The 19679-nt window shown below is 41.6% G+C and overlaps 1 protein-coding gene across 2 annotated transcripts in view; it reads left to right on the forward strand.

Annotated features, from left to right (window-relative positions):
- Positions 1-19679, forward strand: part of TMEFF2 (transmembrane protein with EGF like and two follistatin like domains 2) — a 229116-nt gene that overhangs the window by 23586 nt on the left and 185851 nt on the right. For both annotated transcript variants that reach the window (XM_088135698.1, XM_088135697.1), the window contains exon 4: positions 695-721. In XM_088135698.1, the coding sequence (XP_087991824.1) occupies positions 695-721 (27 nt within the window). The remainder of the gene's footprint in view (positions 1-694; positions 722-19679) is intronic.

The following is a 19679-nucleotide window of genomic DNA, read 5'->3' on the forward strand; positions in this document are numbered from 1 at the left end:
ATCCTCTGCATTAAAACCTCCAGCAGAGCAGAGCCCACCACTTCCTGGATGGTGGTTCCACTGCTCTTTTATTATTAGGACATGGCTTTATCAACAGGCCAGCTCAAGGTTTCATGGAGTCCTGGAATTGTCTCCATCATCAGCCCAAGCCATAGAGCCAAACAGGTGGCAGTATTCTGTCTTGTCCAGATTTGGGGGATAATTTTGCACCTTGAGGATGTGGACAAGACTGTGTAGCACTTACTTGATCACCTTTTCTATTGACCACTGCCTATCACAGGCCCATGCTGGTATTATGGGGATGCAGAACTCTGGTCAGCGCATGAAAAATCGTGGATGAATGGCCTTGGGACTCACGAGTCCCTATTTTTGGTTGCTTTGAAAAGATGATTTTTAAAAAGGCAACATATTTATTAAATACTATAGAGAAAAAAATGTAATGCTCGTAAGTACTAAAACTAAAATAATGTTGCCAATCACTGGGTTGTATAAAAGAATTAAGAGCAGCAACAGTGGTAGCATCTTTAAGAGAGTATGCATGAAACAAAATACACAAAATACATCAATTTACGGAGGAATAACATCAGAAGGACAATTTGCTAGCATACTTTAATGAAGTGGAATCTGGTTTTGCATACATACAAACTGTTCTTATGCAGATGTATTTTATTTCTTCCTCTCTTCTTCCTTACAGATGCAGGCTCTGGATCTGGTGATGGAGGTAGGGAAGTTTTCTTAAAACTCTCCCCCACCCCCCTTGCAGATTTGCTACTTTTTCAGTTTTCTAGATTTATCATTCCATCTTATATTGTAATTGTTTAGATTGTTTTTTTCTCCAGGAAGTGACATTTTGCATTTTACTCAAACCACGGCTCTGTGATGTTTTGCTGTTCTAAAATAGAAATTTTACTTCTATTCTTTATCTATAGTAAAAAAGGATATTTTACTTCTGGTAGGATTTTGTTTTATTCACCATTCAGCTAGGACTCTATCTCCATCTGCTGTTATTACCATTGTTACATGTACCTGATTATTTATGTTAGCCATTGCATTCTCCAAAATGTCACTGTGGTTTTGGATCTCTCCTCCAGAGATCCCCATACTTTAACAGATACATGAATTTCAGAATCCAAGCGTTGGAAGGGAAATTCATACCAAATTAAATAGACAAATGAAGGCTTTAAAAGTGACAGCTGAGCATTTTTATTTCAGCATAATGCCAAGTTGATTTGCTTATCATTTAGGTTTGGCCTTTTTGCAAATAGTAAGTGCAAGCTATCCAGATAAATATTAGGCTACAACTAAGTCCTATAAATAGTTATTACAGCAGCAAGCCAGATTTATATATGGGCCTTACTTTTGAGTGAATATGTGTAGAAACTGGCTGTACACCCCATGGATTCCAATGGAACTGAAATCTATGAAATTTAAATCAAATTCCAATTTAACCATGTTCTGTTTGGACTGACTGTACCCAGAGGGTGTATATGTTGCTGAAGTCACTTTTTCAGGCACAGGCTCAGAATTGGGAAAGGGTCCCTTTTTATGTTTGGGTTTAGGCTTAAGCTTCCATTCTACAATTTCTTAAACCAGCTTGTAACTTATTGTTCTAGAGCGCCTTTTGCCAGCCCGTTTAGAGATGCAGTTTGTTTTGTAGACTCTCCATCTATTTGATGGTCATATTTGGGTACTGAAATTGACAGGTTGCACAATATGCATATACACTTATATGTTCACATGTCCCCCCTCCCTGCCACACACACATGCATACATATATTCCTACAGTTTGATGTAATCCTTTTTGGCATCCAAATTAACTTTACTGCAAAGTTTCATATTTGACGGTGGGACTTTGTCATCTCCCTGCTAATGAAGAATTTTAATATATTTGTAAGTTGGTCTTTGTTTAACTTAGAAACATAGGATTAAAACAGGAGATGCTTAGAAGGAGTGAACTCCTATGAGGTTGTCTTACTTTATTAATGTGTTGATGTAGGTTGTCAAATGGTATTTGGTAAAAGGGGAATACCTGATAGATTCTTGCGAGATTACCAAAAGGGAATGTTTGCACGGACAGCAGATTCTGTTGAAAATGTGTGTTGCTTATGTGTCAATCCCCAAGTTGTCTAAAAAACTGTCAGTTGATTGCTCAGACGACTTTTCAAGGTGACTGAACATTAGGGTTTTAACCTGGTGTTTGAATGTAACATATTTTAAGTTGCAGTCTTTGAGAAAGATATATGTCCTTTTGGCATCATTTCCATGCGGGAGGTATCTTGACTCTCTTCTGTTCCTTTTCTCAGTCACAGTAGTCTGATTTTTTTCTCTGCAGTTCCCACTGTATAAAGACCATTCTGACCTGGATGATAACATTTATTTGGGGGTTGAAAACCAAAGTGGTCCTAACTGTTGTTTTGCTCAAAGTGACTTTCCTCATTGTCAGAATTCTACTACTGTATAGTTCTCCATTCATTTTCTCCTCGTTGTTCATACTCTTAGATTTCAGAGTTAATATTAGAATTTCTCAAAACCATATCATTTCTGATCTTTTATTGTCTCATTATCAATGTTTCCCTTGCTTTTTTAATGGGTCTGTTCTGAAATTTCCAAAGGAAATAAATGATTTTGAGCTATTCCATTTTTATTGTGACTCAAAGAATCTCATTACCCAAATAGACTCATTCATCCAAACTGTCTGGCAGATATCAAAAAAGATTGCCAGATGAAAGGGACACTTATTAAAAATAGGGTTACTTAGAACTAAGATGCATAGGAAACAAATAAATGGGCAGGTGCATAGAGCTGAATTTGAGTAAGAAGGGGATTGTGTCATCATACCTCAACATGACAGACAAAACAAAACCTCTTCCCATTTTTCTGACAGTCTCTGAAACAGCCTTCCCAACATGTTGTCTTCCAGATGCATGGGATTGCAAGTCTTGCCATCAGCTCTTGGAGGCACCAGGTTGGGGAAAGCTGGTCTAGAATAATGATAGAAGCAGTTTCAATGTCTATAAATATTTTGCTGTGATCACCAGGCAGATACAATGGGAATACTCTTTTTGTTTATTATTCCTTTTAAAATATTTATTTATTTATTTATTTATTTATTTATTCATTCATTCATTCATTCATTCATTCATTCATTCATTCATTCTCCCCCTTTTTTTTCCTTTTCTTGTCCATGATTATGTGCATTTGTTTTTAGAACAATGACAAGTAGTGGTGATATCAATATTAATGTTTTGAGTTTGTAGAAATTTTTAATTATTGGTTAAAATGATGCAATGAACCTAGTTCTATAAGTTTAATTATTTAATCAATGAAATAATGAATTTTAGATTTTATGGTAATTGTACATCCTTTATTTACTGATATTTTATTCTTCATCCACTGTGTCTTTTTCCACTCTTTTTTCTTTTTATGCTGTTCTTAAAATGTTTTAATCAAATTATTATATAAAAAAGAAGATGGATATAACAGAACAATAATAAATACACTAAGACCAAAAGAGTACATGGGTCAGAAAAGAATGCTATATCCATATCATATTTCCTTGCACTAGACTACACGATTGTCCTCAAGTGAGTTTGCCCTTGGGAGGAAAAGAGAAGCCCCCCTCTTTTCATCTGCAGGGAGATGGCTTGGGAGAACAAGCCTGCCATTCCAGGTTCTTCCTTCGGCATTCCGACACCGATTAGGCATCCAAATGTAGAATGGTGGCCTTACTCATCACCCAATGTGGTGCCTTCTTTACCAGTTTGAAGGTAAAGCTCTGTCTGCTGTGATCTTGCACTAACCCTCTTCTTGCACTGGGTTTGCCACTGGGAAACTAGATGTAGAGGGAGCAAAGATGGATGTTGCGTGAAACCATTTTTCGGCTGTATTGGTCACTACATTTTGTTTGCCTCCCAGCAGTGGTCCATCTGCCAACTTGGAAACCAGTGAGGAGAGCCCTTTCAACAAGCAAATGAGCACTATGGGGCCATTGGGGTAGGACTATGGGGGCAAAACCCAACTTAAAAAACGAGTAGGAAGGACCACAGTGCAGTAAGACATTTTGCTACATTTGAAGTAAAATATAAAGCTATAGGTAGTCCTCGCGTTACGATTGCCGTTGGGACTGGGATTGCTGTCACTAAGCAATGCAGTCATAAAGTGTGGCATCATGTGATCGCATCTCTTAGCGACAGCAATCTAGGCAGTCCTGGTTGTCATTGTAACCCAAGATGCATGGGTCATTAAGCAGGAAGTGGAGGAAGTCCCAGGTAAGGAGCGTGGGGGAGGCCAGGCACAGGCCATTCATGAGTCAGGGGAGGGGTGCTCAGTGCAGCACAAGCTCAGAAAAGCCAGGGAATGAGGTTGCAGGGTGCATGTGATTGCAGGGAGGCTAGGGAAAGAGGGCACAGGATGCATTCATGCATGTGTACAATTACAGGGAGGCCATGGAAAGAGGGCATGGGTACGTGCATGTGTGTGTGATCGTAGGGAAGCCATGGAAAGAGGATGTGGGGGGGTGCAATCACAGGGAGGCCAAGGAAAGAGGGTGCAGGGTGCATGTGTGCAATTGCACGGAGGCCATGGAAAGAGGGTATGGGGTATGTGTGTGCCTATGTGCGATCGCAGGGAAGCCAAAGAAAGAGGATGCAAGGTACGTCGGAGGCCGGAGAAAGAGGGTGGAGGTGTGTGCGAGTGAAGGGGGAAGGAGAGTGAGGTCCATGTGAGCAAAGAAAGACTGGGGGCGGGGGGGGGAAGCGTACCGCAGCGACTTGGAACCTTCCTTGCTGGCTTCCCATTGACTTTGCTTCAGGTAAGCCAGCAGGGAAGGTCGCAAATGGCAATCGTGTGACTGTGGGATGCTGCAACTGGTTGAAAGTGCGAGTTAATTGCCAGGCACCTGAATTTTGTTCATGGGACTGCTGGGGCGCTCGACAGCCAGAACTTCAAGGACGGTTCGTAAGTCCCTTCATTCGGCACCGTAACTTCAAACAGTCGCTGAACAAATTGTCATGTAATGAGGGGAATCAAGAAGACCATATGAAGGAAGTGGAATAATCTGCAGCAACTTGTAAAGAAGAATGTTAAGTCCAGAATCTAATCTTTCCTAACTGCAGCACTGGAAGTGCTGCCTGTGCTTGATAACTGAAGTTGGAGCCAGAGCTGGGGAAGTTATCAAACTCTTTGTATAGCTACCCTTTAGTCTGCATGAACATCTTCACCTTTTTGTAGCTCTGGAATGTGACCAAAATACATTTCCAGAAAGGAAAGGGGACTATTTATGCTGGCTTCTTACCAGAGAACGATATTAAAGTGGCAGCTACATTTTGCAGAATAAGACACCGCACCAAACAAAAATGGGGAACAGATTAATGCTGTTCTTAAATATATAGATGGAAAAGAGTCAGCCATTTTCCTAGATAATGAATGCCAGATCCAAAGACCACAGCAACTAAGAGCACGGTTTCCAAACCATTTCAAATGAAAAGCACAGTCTGACAAAAACAAGTAGAACAAGACCTCAGGGACTGACTTGGCAACTTGCAGGAAAGTAGATCTAATGAAGTAGGCAGGATCAGATCATTGCTTTCCTTTTTAAAGTCTGCAAAGCTGCCTGGCTTATATAGAAAATCCATGACTGAATAGACAACCAATACAGTTCCAGGTGCAGAAACATGCTAATGTGTCAGAAGGGGGGAAGTAATCCCTGTCATTTAAACATTCTCACAGCATCCTCCTTTAACAGGTATAATGCTCTGTAATAAAAACCATAATTTTAGTTGTCATTAATGCAAGTGTTGGAGGAAGAGGAGATTACTAGCTGATGAAAGAAGCTGGATACTTTCCTTTGCATTTTCAATTATGTGTGCCACTGGAATTATGATCAGGTCACAGCACTAGCTCAGTGATATAAAAACATTAGATAGAAATTGGGAAAGATTGTCACCATGTGGGTTTGTGCAAGTGATCAAATCTGCTGCACTAGGCTCTCTGGATGCCATGTCAATAATGGCAGGGTTGAGTTTATATCATTTACTGTTTCCCTCGGTGTAAAAGTGTAGAGGAGGAGTAGGATCATCTATGGTGTTGTGTTCATTTGATGGAGAGATAGGCTTTTAATCAGGCTCACTGGTGGCACTGATCGGTTTTTAGCTCACCAAATTTGGAGCTTCCTTAGAGTGTGTGTAAATTAAGGCATTATGAATGTTGGTAAAGAAAGCTTACAAGTGTAATAAATCCAAAAATGTCCACTTGGGTTGGCAGGGACTCTAGAAGGAGAAAATGTGAACAAAACATATGTTGGAGAACTTCTGGGGAAAAAAGAACCTTGAAAGATAACGCTGTCCTGAAAACTACCTTGCAATTTTTCAGAACGTTTCTTCTTCCGGATATGTTTTGTTTGATTGTTTTTCTACCTTATTCTCAAGAGTGTTTTTTGAATTTCTCTTCCTGGTGTGTTTGAGTTTACTTCATTGCGGAAACTGGCGGAAACTGGCAAAGGTTGCTATGACTGTTCTGGTTATTTTCTGTTTCATATCTTTACTTTATTCTGAAGTCTGTCTCGCTGCCCAAAATTCCCAGTCTGAAAAGGCCCCTTAGGAAGCTGCAGGCAGGTGCATTTTAATAACATGAGTTGTTGTGTCATGCAAATTCTTTCCCATTTTTTAGCAGGGTCTTTTTCTTTCCTAAGAGAGGGGAAAAATAGGAAATAGAAAGTCCAACAGTTCCTAGAATTTACTCAAGGCTAGTGCAAGGAAACTTTTAAAAAGCAGATTTACCCAGAAGGATAAAGACAACGTGGTATATTGTACTGAAGCCAATGAAGTTAAAAACCTTGTTTTAATTTTTCATGTCCCTGGTAAGTTCTGTTAGGAATTTCTATTGGGTCATAGCTGGGTATGAATCTTTTGATGACTCTTTTTTGGGGTATAGGGGGGTGTCCCACTGTGTGACACACATTTCCCACAAAAATGGAATATGTATCTTTTTCTGCTTTGCCAGTATGAGAATGATCATGATGATGCTATCTGTTCCATCGTGTCCAATTCTCGGTGATTCTATGGACCAGCTGTCTCCACATTTTCCAATCTTGTACGGCTTCTTACAGTTGTTTTATGCTCTGGTTGGTGTCAGCTTTGATGAAGTCTAGCCACCGTGTTTTTTGGCAGCCTTGTTTCCTTTTACTGCTGACCATTCCAAGCATAACTGCCTTTTCCAGTGAGTTTGATTGCACAATATGGCCAAAATAAGTAAGGCAGAATTTTGTGATTTTGCCTTCTAGCAATATGTCTGGTTTTATACACTCCAGAACTTGCTTGTTTTTCACCTTTGCTGTCCAAGGAATGTGCAGGAGCCTTCTCCAACAACACAGCTTGAAGAAGTCAATTTTCCTTCTGTCTAGTTTTTCATGGTGCAACTTTTGCAACTGTAAGTAGCTATGGGAAACACAGTAGTGCAGACTAATCTGTATTTAGTTGCCAGGCTGATGTCCTTGCTTTTCCATATTCAATTCATGCTCATCATTGCTGTGTGACCTAGTGTGATTCAACACTTTTATTTCTGGACTGCATTCACTGCTTTGATCAATCTGTGATCCTAAGAAGGTGAATTCTTGCACACATTCAATCTCTTCACTGTCAGTTGCTATTTTGACATTTCCATTCCTCACAATGGTCATGAGCTTGATCTTTTTGATGTTCAAGAAGAGGCCAAATTTCTCACTTTCTTCTTTAATCCTTTTGATCAGAAATTTCAGCCTTCCAGGCCCTCTTTGGTTTCTGAGAGGAGAGTTGTGTTGTCAGCATATCAAAGATAGTTGATGTTCCTTCCTCCAATCTTTACTCTGATTCTTCAAGTTCCAGCTTCCTCATGATCACTTCGGCATACAGGTTGAATAAGAAAGGTGAAAGAATGCAACCTTGCTGTACTCCTTTCTCTGTCTTGAACCAATCAGTGTCTCCATATTGTGTTCTGACAGTGGCTTCCTGATTTGTGTGCAGTGACTGCACCAGCTTGACCAGATGTGTTGGCACCCCCAGGTCTTCTAGGGCTCTCCAGCAGCTTGTCATGATCGACACAACTGAAGGCCTTCTTGTAGCCTTCTTGTAGTCAATAAAGCAGGTGTAGATGTTCTTTTGATATTCTTGAGATTTTTCCATGATCCAGCGTAGATTTGCAATATGGTCACAAGTGCCATGACCTCTTTTGAAGCCAGCTTGACTATCTGCTAATTCCCTTTTGGTGGTCAGTGCCAGACATTGTTGTATGATCTTAAGGAGAATCTTGCTAGCATGAAGGATGAGGGCAATTGTGCAGTAATTGGAGCAGTTCTTGGAGTCGCCTTTTTTTGGCAATGGGAAGAACACTGATAGTTTTCAATCCTGTGGCCATGTGTTCATTTCCCAAATTTTTTGGACAAGGATGGTTGTGGGTGGTATAGGCGGCAGTAATTCTGCGGGGATGGTATCAACACCTACAGCCTTGTTGTTTGGCAGTTGGCTCATTGCCCACATGACTTCTTCCTGAAGGATAGCTGGTTCTATTTCTGCTTCCCTTTCCTCATCATCCTGCGGAGGCCGGGCCTCTTTGCTGCCGGCATATAACTCTTCTATATATTCTTGCCATCTGTCCTTGACACCTTATTGGTCAGACAATTCTTTCCCTTGTTTGTTTTTGAGGATCCTTTTATGAGCAGTAAATGGTGTTCAAATCCTTTTGACTTGCACAAATGCATTCCTGATATGGCCCTTCGTGCAGTCCTCTTCTAGCTGCTTGCAACGCTGGTCCCAGTAAACTCCATTGCCTTTCCTTGCTGCTCTTTGGAAACCTGCATTCAGTCCCTCGCTTCCTCCAAGTTTGCCTGCTGCTCTGGCTGCTTTTCTTCGCTCGGCTATTCTGATGGTTTCATCTGAGAACCACTTGTGCTTTTTCTCTGGCTTCTTGTATGGTATGTGTTCAACTGTTGTTTCAATGCCGGTCAATTTAATTTCCTGCCACAGTTCGTCAGGCATCTTCTCAGCAGTGTCCAGCAGTTCAAACCTATTTTTCACCTCAGTTGCATACATGAAAGGGATTTTGGTGATGTCAAACTTCTTTGGTGGTGCTGTCTTTTTGATGTCGCATAATTTGACTCTGATCTTAGCCACCAACAATTCATGATCTGAACCACAATCGGCACCCAGATATGTCTTGACATCAAGGACTGAACTGGTCCATCAATGGCTGCATAGGACGTAGCCGATCTGATAATGGTGCAGTTTATTTGGTGAAGTCCAAGTGTATAAGCGATACTTGTGCTGCTTGAACCAGGTATTCATGATTCAAAATCGATTTTCATGGCAAAATTGTACCAAACAATCACCTGTATCATTCCTCTCCCCAAGTCCAAAGCTGGCAGAGATGCCTTTTTCAGCTTGGCTGCCAACTTTTGCATTAAAATCACCCAATATGTAAGTGATGTCTTTTTTGGGCACTAGCTTCAAAGTTTTTTTGATGCTGGCATAGAAGCCTTCTATTTTAAGCTCCGTTGCATCAGTTGTTGGGGCATAGACTTGCACAACTGTGATTTTGAGGGGCTTAGCACAGATATGGATGGTCATAATGCGATTGTTTACTGTCAAGAAGCTTTCCACAGCTTGGGTGAGTTTCTTGCTTGTGATAAATGCCACTCCATTTGTTTTCCTGGTGTCATGTCCTGAGTAATAGATAGTGAATTCCTCAGACTGGAAATATCCGTTGTCTATCCAGTGTAGCTCAATGATGCCAAGGAGGTCGATTTTTAACCCAAATCTCGCATTTGATGATATCCAATTTAGCATGGCTCATTCCTCAGACATTCCACATTGCTATCCGACATGTCTTCATGCAGTGCAGACCCTTGCTTTCACCAATGGTTGCATCAGCACCTGGGATTCCTGCTGGATTTGCCCCAGGCATGTCATTAATGCCTTGATTACTCACTGCAGGTCCTTGCTATTCCCCAATAGCTTGTTGGGTACCTTCTGGCCTGGGGGTCCTACATTGGTCACCATATCTGACTCATTTGAGAGCCTTTCCATAAAATTAAGTATGAGAATACAGAAGCTCAAATTGTGCAAACATTGGTGGAAGTCCAAAGATGTCTCTCCACAGACAGCAACAAATATTTTCCTTCCCTTTTTCTGCCTCTCCCACCCCACTCCCCACATGGGGATGGCGTAGTTTCCAGGGCAAATTTTGTTTTATTGGTAGAGGGTATATTGGCTGTAGAGTGTGGGGAGGAGAGGATGAGAAAAGTTCATTTGCCCATAGCACTGCCAATCCATTTTTGTCCAGCCCCCTGAAAAGAGAGATGTTACCGTGTGTATGTCTTTAAAGGGTGACTTATTTTCTGGACAGTTACATAGTGCTCTGTGAATAGGGAGCAGCTTGGATATGCTCTACGTGGGGAAACTTGCTGTTAATTAAAGCAAAGATCTTCCCTATTATTTTTCTAGTTCCCTGCTATGTTTAGCAGCAAACCTAATTCAGCTCCAATGCTGAGTATTTCGAAGTTGTGGCAGTAATGTATGGCCATTGCTCCCATTAGTTTCACATCCATTCTTCTCTGCTTTTTCCCTTCTTAAAAAGAAAAGCATGCATAGATGGGCTCAGGTGCCCCTCTCCTATAAAGCAAATAAACCACCGCCTTGGCCCACATAACATGTGTACCTGTCTTGATGCTATTTTGGCGTGAATAACTGTTAAATCCAGCAAGTCTGTTTCTTCTCACCGCTGTTTTTTTAATCTTCACCTTATTGGGTGCTTGACTGATAGGCAGGGCTATAGAGGGCAAAATGAGTGTTGCTGTAAACACCTCCTGAGCAGCAGTACTTGAGCCAAAATACTCAATAAAAGCCCAAGTGCTCATTGATTTGAATGAAACGATATCCAAATATGTTACAGAAGGACAATCGCTTCACGATAGAGGTGAAAATAATGAGATCAGACTAATGCAGCTGGAAAACACTTTGATTCAGGCACCCGCCTTTCCCTTCTTCTCTATTTCAAGGGAAATAATCTATGGTGTGGGGCCTCAAAAGGCTAATCTTTCTGCTGCGTACGTTCCCTTCCAAAGTTTGACATATGAAAAGAGGGACCTTTGGGTATTTATAAAAATGCTTCCTCACATCAGGGATAGCTAACTGAGCACATTTAGCTCTCCCTCCCTCTCTCTCACATGCACGCACGCAGGCACGGACCCCACCATATATTGGATCTCCATTTCTTTAGCGTCTGGGGCGCTGGCTTCCCCAGACAACGTGTGTGTAGCCCAGCCATCCTTGCAGCTCAGCATTAAGGTTAATGGAATTGGCTGATCTAAAACAGCTGCAAACGCCTTTCCTACCTGGCTAGGAAGTTACGGAGGGGATGAAAGGTGAACTGTTTTGCTGGCATTTGGTGTCCAGGTGCACACAAAGGACGCTGCCTTGTATGGGCAAATGAAACTCCTCCTCAGCACCCCCACCTCATAGCATAGCAAACTTACTTTTTAGAGGGAAGTGTCAGCATACTTCTGGCACCTTTCCCATTTTCCCTACTACAAATCCTAGCCAGGAGTTCTAGACCATTCACGTGAGTTGCACATGCCAGAAGTTCTTGAAGGCTTAGAAAACTTCTCGTCTTGCTGGCAACTAGCAACAAAAAGGGGTGTGGCCAAGGCGCTGAATGAAACTAGCCCTCTTCATCAGCCAATCAGAATCTAGGGAAGAAAAGTTAATTGGAACCGAGACTCCACTTACTTCTGATTCAGCACTCAGTATCTAATCATTTTGGTATCTTTACAGTGAACCAATTATAGCTCCTCTTTGAAGAGCAGGTGGCAGATGTGTCCAGGAGGGCTTTTGCACAACATTTTATGTGCCAGTTGTGCCCCTTCCTGTGCTGGGAGGCACTGCCGACAGTCATTCACACTTTAGTCACCTCCCAAGGGGATTACTGTAATGTGCTCTATAAGGGGCAGCCTTGGAAGACCATCCGAATTAAGACCATACTAGTCCAGAATGCAGCAAGGTAGGCAATTATGGGTGCATCTTGGTACACCCATGTTACATCTCTCCCCACTGAACTGCACAGGCTCCCAGTATGCTTCTGAGTGGAATTCAAGGTACTAGTTGTCACTTAGAAAATCCTTCATGGCATGGGTTGGGTTATATGTGGGACCACCTCGCCACACATGTTTCTCCAATCCCACGAGGTCTAACAGTAGGGGCACACTCCATGTCCCCTTAATCAAAAAATACCATCTAACAGGACCTAGGAAGTAGGACCTGCCTGCTGGAACCCACTCCCACCCCCAGGTTAGATTGACCCCAACCCTGCTGGATTTTCTCAAAGCACTGAAAACCTAGATGTGGCCCAGGGCATGGGGAGCGGGAGGCTAGATGGCCTGGGAGATGTCCTTATTTTGCTGAACATTTTCTGGGTTTTTTCTTGATGACCATAGTAGGTTTGTATATGTTCAGCTGATACTGGTATTGTCTTTAATGTGTTGTTAGCTGTCCAGAGTTTCATCTGTGAGATGGGCAGCCATAAAAAATCAAATAAATAACTGGCAGAAGGACTAGGCAGGTCCATTCTCTCATTTTTATTTATTTGCATGTTTCGATCCTTGCTATTGTAATGAGGAAGCTCTCAGATGTACCTCTTAAGGGCAAAAGACAGAATCGGATTTCACCAGCTATTCCCCAGTGCTGTTATTAAGCAGGGATTCCTGTTTGTTACAGCTCAGTAACACAGAGAAATATTCAGCTATAACAGCTCTCCCTAGCCTGATGTCCTTTGGATAGTTTTATTATAGTGCTCCTAATGGTTAGTGATTATGGATGAAGGAAGAGATAGTCCAAAACATCTGAAGACATTCAGGGTAGAGAAAGCTATTCTGAAGGAGTATTAGTTCCGCTTCCTTTGACAGCCTTTCCCAAACTTCTGTCTTTCAGATGTTTCAGAATACAGTTCCAGAATATCCCCATCCATTGGCCATGCTGGCTGAAGTTGATGGGATAGTATACAGCACATCTGGAGATGTCAGGTTATAGGAATGATGGTTGCCCTCTAACATCTGAATTAAGTTAATTGTTAGAGAAAGTAGTAAAAACTTTCACAATCATTGCATTGATTTACCAGAGTAGGTGCATGTTTAATATGTATACATCCCTGCACACACAAGCAGAAATAGAAATGTTCATTTTAAGCTTTACTTAAGTCTTGGGCTCTTTTCCTCTTGGACACACACATAGGAACCATTGAAGAATTCAATCCTTGCAAATTTCTGTAAAAAATTACCTAATTTGTGGTCCCTAGGTTAACATAGAGATTGGGGCTTACTTCCCGAGAGGCATTCCCTAAAGTTTTGATGCATATTAAAATAGATCAAATCTTTTAAATATATATGGGTTTAGACAGTTGTGTTGAGTTTGGTTGAGGGGGAAATGACATGGAAACAGCATGGAATGGTGGAGGCACAGAAAAACGGTATGAACTGGACATTAAAAGATTTTTCCCTATTCTAGTAACCATATATAATGAAACCTGAACATGTTCTGGTTTCATTATATATGGTCCATAACTACAAATCTTTATGTTGCCTGGGGAAGCATACTTCTCTAGAAATGGGAAAGTCTATATTGTTCTCCTTAGGACTTGATAGTTAAACATCCAAATCAATAATTTCCTGTTCCTTTTGCCCTTTTCTTAAACAATTTTTAAAATATATTTTAGGATTCCGTCCCCCCCCCCGCCCACACACACACACTTGCCAAGAAGTTCTCTTGAGTTCTAAATATACTAATATACAATAACATTATAGTCAAAAAGTCTTCTGAAATGCTCACATGCGTTTTAACCCTAACTTGTTTTCTCCAGGCTTCTGTTGGGTTTTAGCAAATTCTTAAAGGTTGCTCATCTGGCAAATATAGATCCAAAAGTTGGTCTTTTCCCGTAAACATCTAAAAGGAGCCATCCACATTAGGGAAGAAAGCACTTATTGACATAACCAAGTGTCAGCTGAATTCACAACTCAGGCCAGTTGTGTCAGATATATTTTCAAACAACAATTCATTAGCATGGATTTGTAAGAAGAAAGAGGTTAAAGAAAATGAACTGTTTGGATTAACTTAATCTGTTTTTGAAATAGGAATTTTGTAGAGAAGCTGGAGCCTAGGACACAGGGATGCTGAAAAGTAAGAAGCTGGATTCCAAGGAGGGAAGAAAGATGGCTATCCCATGTTCAATTACATGAAAATCCAGCATGTTTTCTCTAAGTGTTTTTTTTTTTAAATAAACCCAAGGATATTTTGAATGCTGGGAGCTTATCATGGTCCTTTTCGCGAAATGGCTGACATGTAGAAATGGCCAGTCATAAAATGCCATGTACCAAAAAGCAAACTGACGAGATTGGCCTCTGCCTTCTCTTCTCGTTGCCAAGATGCTTCCTACCACTTCAGCTACGCCCCCCCAACACACACACACTTCCCCCCCCCCAAAAAATGAGCACACAGCCAAAGAAAAGACCAGACTATGGCCACCCGCTGCTTTTATTTTCTAAGCATATCTATACCCCTATGAGGGGTGCAGAGATGTTCTTGGAAAAAATGGTGGCACCGTAGGCTGGGGGCGGGGGTTGCTTGCGGGATGCCTGCTTTCTACTTTTTCAGTCAAAATTTTAAAAAAGCAACTGGAATAGGAAGCCTGAGGGAAGCCAAAGAAGGTGCTGGTGAGCCCATTGGTGGCCAGGGTCACCAGATTGTCTGAACCTGAAAGAAGCAACATATTTTTTCACTTGTTCCTTTGCAATTAAGGCCTGGTGGCAGCAGATTTTTGAAAGGTTGCATGAAAGGTTGCTCAACCATCTTTTATTTTTTTTTCCCTGTACCATCTCACTATATCACCCCAAACTTCCCAGTGCCACAGCTAACAGATTTTAAGTGGACCAACAGATGCCCATTTTTTTCCTTTTATGTTAGAAAAAAAAATAGAAAGAATCTGGCTGCCCCATATAACAAAATGTATCCTGTCTACCCAAAAGTATTGCGGCCTTTGCAGAACCCCCTGAAAGCTGCCAAAATTCTTCCTTCCCATTTGCTGGAGTATGAAGAGCCAGCAAAAGTGAGGAAGGGATGCCTGCATGATAGTGAGGGTTGTGCTTGAATGTTTGCACCATTATTTGATTTTACTAAAACACCATCCACCTTCTACCTCATGCACCTACGGTTTGAAAGTGCTGAGAGCCTCCGTGATTCAGTGGCACAGGCTCGAAGGGAAAATAACAGACCAGAAGCCCTTGTTTTGAATTCTAATGTGGCAAAATAGGAGCAAGCAGGCCTCGTTTATTTGAAAGCCATGCAGAGCAGTATCTAGTGCTGTATGTTGAAGTGAATGGTAGAGAAGTCTGACTGCTGTCACGCTCTTTGTCCAGAACAGCTCAGACTCCTCCCCTTTCAAAAAATGAGTGATCCAGCATGAACAATTCACCCTTCCGCTCACAGCTTCAGTCTGTTTGCCACCAATTAACAGCTCAGGTTTGCCAAAAAGGGAGCAACGCTCCCTGGACTCCGGTCAGAGTTGGAGACAAGAATGCACAATCATCTTTTCTTTTTTAATCTCTGCCAAAGTCTGAGGCCCCAGTACATTGGCTCAAGGAGCAGCTAATTGCACATGGGACATCCATGCCTTGTGTGGCATGAAATATAATTGAATGGTTATCTGATGGATCTGAGCAATGATCACCAAATGGCTGTTCTGTGTAGTTTGGCAGATTTGTCCTCTGGCTCCTTATCGTGACTTTACCACAATTTACTATAAAGAGTTACTCTGTGGCAATTATTTATTGATTATGCTGTCAATTTCCTTCTTGTCATATGTATCACCATTGAGACGACTAGTTGGACCAGTTGGAGGCCCCCACTCTGCCTCCGGGGCCTTGGGAGGAATAGGCCAACTCTGAGCTGTAGGAGGGACCAAAGATCATGGAAGAAAATAAATAACTGGCATGCTAGTTTCTGTAGGCATTCATTCTATGTGTGTGTATGTGTGTGTGCATATGTGTGTAATGTACAGGGTGTACTAAAAGGCAGGCCCCATAGGCCAGTGGACAATCTAAAGGAGACATCACATCAGAATTTGCAGACATCAGAGAAAATGTTACCGTACTTAGGAACGTTCAAAGGTCATGCGTTAAATCTGTAAGGAAGTGTTTGGAAGAAAATGGCGCCTGATTCAAACATTTAATGTAGTTTATATACTAAATGGTTGAAAGGGCTTGACTTTTGGAACACCCTGTATATATTTGTATTAAAAGCAAAGAGGAAGCTTCAGCAGCATGTGGTCTTCTAGGCCAGTGATTCCTAATTGCATTATTAAATTGCTAGGCTTCCTTTTGCTAGAGGACACAGCTCTTACTGTTTTATATCCAAGAGGTCCAATTAGCAGCAAACAGCCAGCTCCTGTGGCAGAGATAGCACATACCTTCCTGTTTGGTCTCAGACTGCTGTCTGGATCATGTGGAAACGGCCTGCCACTGCTATCCTGAGGGCTCCCCAGAGAACTTGGTGCTCATCGCAGAGTAATTCATCCTATATGGTTGATGCAAGAAATCAGGAAAGAGGGTGCCTATTGGCATACATAGTCCAGTTTAAGGGGAGACATGTATTCAGAACCAGGGGACAAAACCATACTGGTTAAAGATCATCTTGGACAATAAAAATGATTTAAATATCTTGTACTTTACAGTTTTTATTACATTTTAATAGTGTGATTTTGAACTGGAACAGTGAGGCTGGAAGAGAGAGGATTTAACTCGCCCTGTGATAAATTCCGTAAGGAAAACTGAAACCCAGCACTGATATTTCTTCAATAGGGAAAAACCTAAAGAAAGGGCTAATAGCTTGTATAGTCAGTGGACACTAAAGTGACATTTCACAAATGTCATGGGTGCCAAAAGTAAAACAGAAATAAAAAATAATTAAATTAGAACAATTAAACTCATGTAAGAACACAGCAATTTTGCAAGTCCTGGCTGTCTCATGAGATTTTGGTCATCTATTTTTTGAATTCTTAATTTTTTAAAAAAGTGAAAGTGAGAGGTTGCCATCTAGTGGGCTCACAAGTATTTCGGCACCCATGGTAGCCATTTGGTCAGCTCCTGCCCTCTGGTAGCTATATGTTTTTGTCCCCCCAAAAGAAATAGCTTGAGAGTGGGGGTGTTGTTAATCAGGAAGTGGCATTTTATGGTGAGGGAGGAGAGCAAGCTTAACCTTTTCCTCCAAGCCCTGTAGTCTTAATCCGATTACCTCCCTCTGCAGCTGCAACATTAAAACATGTGGGAGACCTCCAGCATTACATCCACTTGCTCTTGTACTGATGATGCAATATTAAGAAGGTATTAGAGCAAATGCTAAAAGCATTTACTTCTTCCCTTCCCTCTCTGTCAGTCGAAAACACGTTTTAAAAAATCCTTTCTTACCATGTATGGTGCAAAATACCTTCAATTCTGAATTAAGAACTTGAGCCTAAACAGAGAGGAGGTCATATGATCTATTTTATATGTTGTTCAGGTGTCTCGTGGTTGAAAGTACTAAGTGGGGAAACTAGACCCTCTTTTACACCAGGAAAATAAGGAAAGCTTTGAGGAAATGTGCTTTGTCCTCAGAAAGAAAGGTCCATCTCGCAGAGTTCTGATCATGTACCAGAGAGGTTCCTTAGCAGGCAGAAGGGTTTCCTGGTTCTTTGTGCTGCTTTGTGCTGCCAGTCCCATTCCCAGAGCCACTTAGCTCAGGAACCAAAACAGTGCATTCCAAGATACTGATTGGATAAAGGTGTCAATGAGAGAGAAGAAAATAAGATGTCACATGGAAAAGAACTAGGAAAGGCTGAATTCTGTGTCTGATTGTATTATCATGAATTTCTTATAGAGGGGCGTTGGGAGAGGTTCACCTTGTCGAACATAATAGTGGCCATCATGAAACATTTGGATCAAAGGACCTTCTGATTAGGATTCCAGTTGCAGTCTGTCCAGCTGTCCCGAGTGCTTTTATACTTGGCATCTTGCAAAATGAAGTCTTTTTGTCTCAAGTGAGGAGAATCCCTTGAGAAAGAGAATGAGGAAGTCAGTAGATGGATCCAGTCCTTGGGGAAAAGAACCCAAAGGGTATTGTGTGAAACCTGAAGCATACACTCAGTGCCTCGGATTGCATATTGTAACTTGTCTCCTTGTATTACTATAGGGGAAGAAGCCATAGCTGTACTTTGTACCCGGGATCTTTTGTGTGCAGAGGATCCCAGGTTCAACTCCATGTTCACCGGTGAGGTCTAGATAAACAGTTGTCTAAGTCCTGGAGGGTGCCTTCAAATCAGCAGCAACTATCCTGGGCAAGAGAGATGGCAGTGCAACTCCTACAGTTGCTTATTATGGGGAGTCACTCTGCTTGGCTGTCTGAACAATCCTGTCTTCCATGTGCACACCCAGAAATAAGTCCCCATAATCACAATCAGATTGGCCTCCACATAGGCACCTGTCAACCTGTGGCCTCAGCCAGATACACAAGGGGCTGTTGCCTTCATTCAAGGGCAGCTCTTGCTAAGGAATCTGCATTCATTCATTGACTTTGATTTCCCCCTTCCTCACCTCCCGTGTTTAATCCACTCAGTTGATTTCATTAAAAATACGTGTATCACAAACAGAGGCAGTTTTGTAAAACTGGCTTTAATGCAACATCTGCTTATAGGCGCCCGGGGGATCAAGACAGAGGCAAACTGCTTACTGTGTGAGAAATCGGCCTAGCACTGCACAATAATGCTGGGATGTTAGAAGTCACGGAAGTGCTGGAGCCTGGATGTGGATCAAATTGTTGTGCTAGTAATTAGAAAACAATAAGGCTACATGCAGTTGAATCAAGATGTATTAAAAGCTGGGTAGTAATTCTCCTTAATACTGGCTGGAAAAGAGGCAGTGGGAAGAGAGGAAAGGGGAATGCATTATCATCTGCTCTTATTACGAGGTTTGTTTAAGTGGTAGTGTGTCAGTAGGCCTACTGAGTGCTTTATAGAAACACCACACACTGAAGAAATGCTGGCCCAGCACACGCTTTGCACATAGTATACAGTAAAATGTTGCTCATGGAAGGTGAGGGGGAGACGAGATACCAGAGATATACAGACCTTGTTATATTCTGCGTTTAATTGGCAATGCTCAAACATTCCACATGGATAGGCTACTTAGGATTCTATGCTTTGAACATTAAAAGTGATTCTCACTTGAAAGCATATTCTCAATGTGGCCTTGCTTTAAGCGCATTAAAAAAATAGAGTATTTGAAGGCATGATGGGGAGTAACTTCAGTTTCCAGTTTCCCATGCTTCCAGGCCTCTAGTGGAAGTATTATGTACTTTTTCCCTTGATAAAAGGGAACCAGAACATTGCCAGGATTATTGGGGGGAGGGTATCTTTCAGGAAGCAAATCTAATATCCAAATGTAGCTGTATGTTTTTTTATATCCTCAGATTACCTTTTCTGTATTTATTTTCTGTTTAAAGTACAGTTGTGCATGGATTCTGCAGAATGCAGTATAGATCCTCAGGCATACTGTAGATTTAAAATCAACAGTTTCAGGAGGGAGAGATGCTGTTTATCACTTAGAGATAGAGTTCCCCCACTCTTCTCTGTCCCAG

Source organism: Python bivittatus, unplaced genomic scaffold (assembly GCF_059951505.1).
Source record: "Python bivittatus isolate LINGU-HERP-01145 unplaced genomic scaffold, Pbiv_v1 ctg000200_np1212, whole genome shotgun sequence".
NCBI classification, from domain to species: Eukaryota; Metazoa; Chordata; class Lepidosauria; order Squamata; family Pythonidae; genus Python; species Python bivittatus.